Source organism: Poecilia formosa, unplaced genomic scaffold (assembly GCF_000485575.1).
Source record: "Poecilia formosa unplaced genomic scaffold, Poecilia_formosa-5.1.2 Scaffold351, whole genome shotgun sequence".
Taxonomy (NCBI): domain Eukaryota; kingdom Metazoa; phylum Chordata; class Actinopteri; order Cyprinodontiformes; family Poeciliidae; genus Poecilia; species Poecilia formosa.
In genome coordinates, this window is record NW_006800290.1 from 148,760 (window position 1) to 155,474 (window position 6,715).

At 43.3% G+C, this 6,715-nt stretch overlaps 1 protein-coding gene across 1 annotated transcript in view; it reads left to right on the forward strand.

Annotated features, from left to right (window-relative positions):
- LOC103153470 (immunoglobulin superfamily member 21-like) overlaps positions 1 to 6,715 on the forward strand; it is a 12,791-nt gene that overhangs the window by 3,020 nt on the left and 3,056 nt on the right. Inside the window, exons 2-6 of the mRNA XM_007574406.2 lie at positions 2,237 to 2,349; positions 3,092 to 3,213; positions 3,312 to 3,430; positions 4,420 to 4,535; positions 5,528 to 6,023. Of these exons, the coding sequence (XP_007574468.2) occupies positions 2,237 to 2,349; positions 3,092 to 3,213; positions 3,312 to 3,430; positions 4,420 to 4,535; positions 5,528 to 6,023 (966 nt within the window). The remainder of the gene's footprint in view (positions 1 to 2,236; positions 2,350 to 3,091; positions 3,214 to 3,311; positions 3,431 to 4,419; positions 4,536 to 5,527; positions 6,024 to 6,715) is intronic.

Consider the following 6,715-nt stretch of genomic DNA (forward strand, 5'->3'; position numbering starts at 1 on the left):
AGCCCTGCAAGCACCTAATGTAAATGATATTTGTATTGGATCGGAAACAATCGAGCCGCTTTACCCCGAACGCGGAAGCTGAGGTGCAAAGAGCCCATTGATGTCCGTCATGGCGGGAGAGCCTGACGTCACGTTCACAGGCGTTTTTCTCAAAGTGACATTAAAACACATCTTTGATTAAATCTTTTACAGCGAAAATTCAAATCTGCTTCTGGGTATTTCTTAGATAAAAATGTTAGTGTTTGATTTATTATAAATTAATCTGGATGACTTTATGGTTCGGGTTTGTGTGGAGACAGCTTTGTGCCATCAGAGCAGGACTGTTCTCTAGTGGGTTACCTAACTCCGTTTGGAGATGTTCCTTTGGGGATAAAGAGTCCATTGTCTGACTCTGAGCCATATTGCTTATGGTAATCTGTACTTTCAAGTGATTAAATGCTTGTGGCTGTTGAAATCACAAAGTGCATGGATGTTAATCCCCAAGCAGAGTCCACAGATTTTCTGCCCATGATCTTGGACTCTCGTAAAACCCAGACACCCGTCTCCCTAGAGACACGATCACTGTCCAGGATCTCATCGGGAATCTTCTGGTTCTGATCCGTTTGGCCTTACAGCTTCACTAAGTAAAGTAATGCCTTCTAATGAGATGTCCCGACCATCTGAAGGATCAGAGGTTCTTACAGAACCAGCAGGTGAGATGAGCTTCCTCCGTAGGGAGGCTGGACTCGGCCTTAGCGATAGGTTGAAGAGCTCCTGCATCCACAGGAGGCTCCATGTGGAGCCGCTGGTTCTCCACACTGAAAGGAGACATTAGAGCAGTGGTGTCCAGAGTCGGTCCTGGAGGGACAGCATTCTCTCCCTGATGGAGTAACTACCTTCTCAGCATGTCAATGTTCTTCTTGGGCCTCTCATGAGCCACCATTTGATCCAGGAAGAGAACCAGGAGCAAGAACTCCCTGGAGAGACCATATGACTGTCTGACCCGGGAACAGGATGAGAGGAACGGACGGACGGGTGGATGGATGGGTTGTTGCTTCTGTTTGATCACTGATGTAACATGAGGAGACAATATGGCCGCCCTGCAGACCAAACCTCTTCTTCTTCATCACACCTCCTGGTTACTCACCATTTCCCATCTTACAAGGATTTTGTGTACTAGACTAATGTAAAGTAATACTAAGCAAAATCTGAAATGTGTGGCGGACATTTTTATTCACCAGTAGTGATCTTTTTGGGGTCTCTCTCCACTGGTTTATCTGAGATTTTTACCCAGTCTTCTACACAGAAGAGCTCCAGCTGAGTCAGACTGAATGGAAATCATCTGTGAACATCAATTTTCAAGTTTTACAACAGATTCTTTCTTAGCTTTGACTTTGACTAGGCCATCCTATGACATGAATGTAAACGTTTCCAGTGCATTTCAGGCTGTATGTTTATGATGGTTCTCCTGCTGAAAGCTGAACCTCCATCCCAGTTTTCCACCTCCAAAAAGCTTTATTTCAGTTTTGTCCTGGATTTAGCTCCATCCTAAAGCTCTCAAGCCGCACTTTTCAGATTCCAGGTGTGTAATTTTCCTGTATAAAATCCCATTAAAATACAGTGAAGTTTGTAGCTGAAGCTCATGTCTGCCTGTTTAAATCAGACGTATCAGTTCCTAATGTTTTACTTCCAGATTCCCAAATGGTCTTTATGGGTAAATAATTTTTTTGCAGGTTGCTGGGAACTCTTTGACCTCGTTTGGAAATTTTTTAATCTTTCTTCCACATTGTTTGTGTGTCTGGAGAGGCCAGAGATGGGCAATGCCCGGCTCTTTGGATCAAAAGCTCTATGAGGATTAAGAGGAAAAACATGGGAGGAAAATAATCTGCAGCCGCGGTGACGTCATGCGTCAGCGGCCGGTGCAGCGGAGGTGAGGCTGACTGCCACGTTGCTCTGCAAGGTGACCTTTGTTCCCAAGGTCAAAGTGGAGAGCTGGATATCGATTCACTCCCAATGAAAACAGACATCTTGTAGCTGTAGCGTAGCAGAGAGACAGAGGAGGAGTTCTGAAAGGCATTGACTCAAAATCAACAGTTTATTACCACGGCAACCAGACACCCACACTGAAACACGGTGGTGGCAGCATCATGATCATCTGTTGTTGCTTTTTGTCAGATTTAACCCTTAAGTTATGTACTGGACAACGTGGTGCCTGAGTCTCTCAGGTGATTTCCCACCTGTTTGTCCTCACCTGCAGGTTACCTGATCGTTTCCATGGATCCCCTCCCACCTGTCGTCATCGGCGACACGATCACGTTAAAGTGCAACTTCCAGACGGACGGCACCCTGAGAGAGATCGCGTGGTTTCAGGTGAGCATGCAGCATAAACGGACTGCAACGTTTTGGACGAGATGTGGAAATTTATCACATTTCTGCCTTCAAACTTCAGTTTGATCATTTAATGTTTTCACAAATTAAATAAGTAACAGATGAGAGTAGCCCATGTGAGGAAATAACTTCCTCTTTTGGTTCCACACGAGAAGTTTTTCTATGACCAAATCATTCAGCATTCAGTTTCTATGCACCACAAATCTGGAACAAACTTCCAGAAAACTGCAAAACACCCGAAACTCTGAGTTCCTTTAGATCAGGGCTAAAAGCCCAGCTGCTTATGAACCGTAATAAATTAAACGTTGACCAACATATTTGGCATCGTGATTTTGATGATGCCACTCATCAAACTGTAATGTTAGCTTCTGGTTTTCATAATTCCTGACAGTGTTTTGTTTTCATTACTTTGTATTTTTATGATCTAAAGCACTTTGAACTGAAATGTGCTATAAATAAACTTGATTCATTGATTATCAGTTCATATATAGTTTTTAATCCTAAATTATTCACTGTGGACCAAATTATTAATAACAACTCACGTTTAAACGCACCAGTCATCAGTTCACATGAATAAAATGGTGAGTTCCGTCTAGATTCTGAAACCTGAATAAAACTCTTTCTCTTTCTTCTCTTTCTCACGACAGAAAACAAAATGTTTTCAGTTTTACTCCTCATTTTTAGGTGGAACCAGCATTTCTGTTTTAAATGGTTTTCTTTGCAGGTAATTGAAGGAGGCAATGCCAAGCAGAAGATTTTCACCTACGATTCTGTTTTCAACACGAGTTTCTCCAACATGGAGGACACAAACAAACGAGAGGAACTGATTTACCACTCAACAGTACGGTGCGAATGGCTGACAGGGATAATTATTTAACACAACAAAAACCTAAAGTTAGGCTGAACCTGGTCCGGTGACAGCAGGTTGTTTTCCTTGCTAACAGCCTCCCGGAGGTGCAGCTGGAGGATGACGGTCTGTATGAATGCCATGTGGGGATCCACAGCAAAGGATCCAGAGATCAGCTGATCGAAGCGTCTGGCAGCGTCACGCTCTCCGTTATCGGTTCGGCTCATTTCATCTTTACTGCCACACATTTTTAAATGAGGGAAAACCTTCATGTCTCTTATAAACAGCAAGTTATAACATTTTGTCAGAGCAGTTCAGCGTGAAATGTACTTTGTTTCAGCGTAATGTCAGAAGTTAGTGAGGATGAACATGGACGACGTTGGAGGAAATGACATCAGAACCTGATCCTGCCGATTCATTCATGCAGTTTACCATGAAGTTAGCTTTGAATATCTAGTTAGCAAGCTAGCAAGTCAGCTTAAAGCTAAATGTTTAGCTTCAAATTAACTATTCAGCTAGATAACTATTTGGTTTGATAACTTCCTTGCCAACTAAATATTAACTTCAAACTAACTAATTAGTTAGCTAATTATTTAGTTAATATGCTAACTATTCAGTTTAAAGCTAATTTTAAGCTAAATATTTAGCTTCAAATTAATTAGTTTGCTAATCGGACATTTAGTTTGGAGCTAAATATTTAGCTTACTAACTAAATATTCAGTTTGTAGATTAAATAATTGGCTTATTTAAATATTTAGTCTGAAACTGACATTTATAAATGAATGAATAACCTGGTAAAAATATGCAGAAAATGAATATACATACACCAAAAAAAGTAAACTTGTGTTCATTTTTTAAATAATTGAACCCAAATTACTGCTGGTAATCCATGAAACTTTGCAAATGGCCTCCCAGACTAAACTGATGTTTCAGTTGAAAGTCAGAAAACCAGTAAAACCTTTTTGGGACTCCGTGTTAGGGCTAGCCATTAGCAAACATACTGAATAACAAACTTCTCAGCTTTTCACCTAATATCTACAAGGGAAAACTCACAAATAGACGTTAGAGATTAAAAAGCTCTTAAACTGGTGGCAGCCATTTTGGACGGCGTTGTAGGGATGGTGAGAACCGCAGTCTCGTCTCTCAGCCTGTAATGTATGGTAAACCCCCTCCAGTGTGTGAATATATTTGTGTTTTCCCTGCAGTTCCTCCCAGGTCTATTTCTGTGGCGGCAGCCAACAGCCCGGCTCCGTTCAGCCGTTACGAGGCCAAGAACTTCACCCTGGTTTGCATTGTTACTGGAGCAAAGCCGGCTCCCTCGGTAAGACGCATCCGTCTGTTGTTATCTCTCCCCAGATATTCTTGTATCCCAAAAGAATCCGGTTTGCAATCTATTTATGATGGTGGAGAGAAATGAAAAGCGCATCAGAGCAAATGAGAGCCTGGCTGGTAGTAATGAGTTCACAGCTGGATTTGATATGAAACGAACACACACAGAAATGCAGCCTGAAGCAGATAGAAAGTTTGAAATTAAAAAGCTATTTATGGCTGTGGTCTGTACCCTGTGCGACCTCTTTGCCAAAGTATTCGGCATTAATACCAGAGGATTAGCAAACAGCTGCATTTGTGATGGAATCAAATCTGGTGGCAAAGAAATTCAGCTTTCCAAAATAATTTATGATCGACATAAACTAATCTTATTCTCACAGAGATTAATCTAATAACCTATTTAATGTTTTCATTTTTGAATTCAGCTGCCAGATATTGTCTATAGGGCAGCTGGAGCCATCTTCAGCTCAGAGCCCCGTTCAGCTGCTCTAAGTCCGGTTCGCTTGGGTTGGTGTGAATGTTAATCAAACTCTGGGTCTGGGTCTGGGTTCGGTTTGTGAACGCCAAGTGGACCAGAGACCGCTCCAATAGCAGGAAGTGGTCTACAGCGCAGGGCATTCTGGGTAAATGCAACCAAAACAAACGTGCTAGCCCAGCGCTAGCAGGAGAAATGGCTCCTGGTCGTCAGCCAAAGACTAAAGAGAAATCCTCCAACAGCTAAAATCTGATGCCTCCATCTTGTTTCCATCTGGTGAAGAAAGAAGTTGCTCTCAGTGTCTTCAGAGGTTTTTGTATAATTTCCTTCAGTGGTTCTTGGTGCAGCGCCCCCACAGGCCGGGAGGGGAACAGGTTGGTTTGACTCAGAGCCACAGCAGCTGGAGGTGGAGCAGATGATGAAGTTTTGGGTCCAAAAGAACCAGGTGTGAAAACATCCTCAATCCGTTTCCAAAGGTCTCTAACTTTTCCAAACCTTCTGCCTTCCAGGTTTACTTCAAACGAGACGGTGAGCTCATTGACGTGTTTCCAGCAGCTCGGTCTTCTTCGTTGATGGGACATCACAGTAAAGCCTCCAAAAGAAACCGGAGCGTGAACCAGGTTCTTCCCAGAGGAGATGTTGACGACACCAAAATCCAGAAGTCCCTGTCCCTGCAGAACCAAGCGGGGAAGGTGACCCAGCTTAGAGAGAATGAGACGGACAGCTTGGAGCGAGGCGGGGAGGAAGCATCCAGGTTGAAGCTGGAGTCGACCACGGAGGGCATCCCGGAGACGGTGGTGAGCCGGGAGTTTCCCCGCTGGGTCCAGAGCAGCGACCCGCTCTACTACTTCCAGCACTGGCAGCAGGTGGCGGGTGACGGCACCATGGAGGCCAGAGCCATGCTGACCTGGAGCCTCAACCCACAGCTGGACAACGAAGCCCTGTTCAGCTGCGAGGTCAACCACCCTGCTCTGTCCATGCCCATGCAGGCCGAGGTCACACTCAGTAAGGCCACAACTCAAATCTCAGGTCACTTCAGCGCCTCAGAACCGTATCAGTGCTGACCGGGCTCGGGACCATAACGGCCAGAAAGTATCTGAAATATTTGAGAGCCTATTGTTGCACAATTAATAATTAATCAGTGTGGTTTTTATTTATTTTTATTTTTATTTCAATTGTTGACACGTTGGGCGCCACTTTGTTGGGGAGTGAGAAAGTGGCTAAACTCAAAAACCGGACTCCCTTTGTGTCTGCTTTATTTGGGCCAAGTAAAGCAGACACAACTTTATTTGGAGGATTCTGCATTAAACAAATAACTTATTCTCACAGTGTTCACAGAACACCACACTGTGGCTGAGCACAGCAGGCACTAATACCAACAACACTTCATGTTTGTCCAGTTCGTTCCTGTCAGAACCAGTTTCATCTAAACTTAAATGATAACGTATTAAACTTAATTAAATTTGAGATGAGATGTGAAAAAGTTCAGAGGAAATTAATTATTTTGTTGTGGATCATTTGTATAAAAGGTTTGGGGAATTAAAGCAGGTTTTATTTTCAACCTTTTATTTTCCCACTAATGAATTCAGAAGCTGCCAGAAATGCTCAGCGTCCGGGTTGTGTTTGTGCAAATGAGTCATTTAAAGGGCTTGAAGGAGACACACACACACACACACACACACACACACACACACACA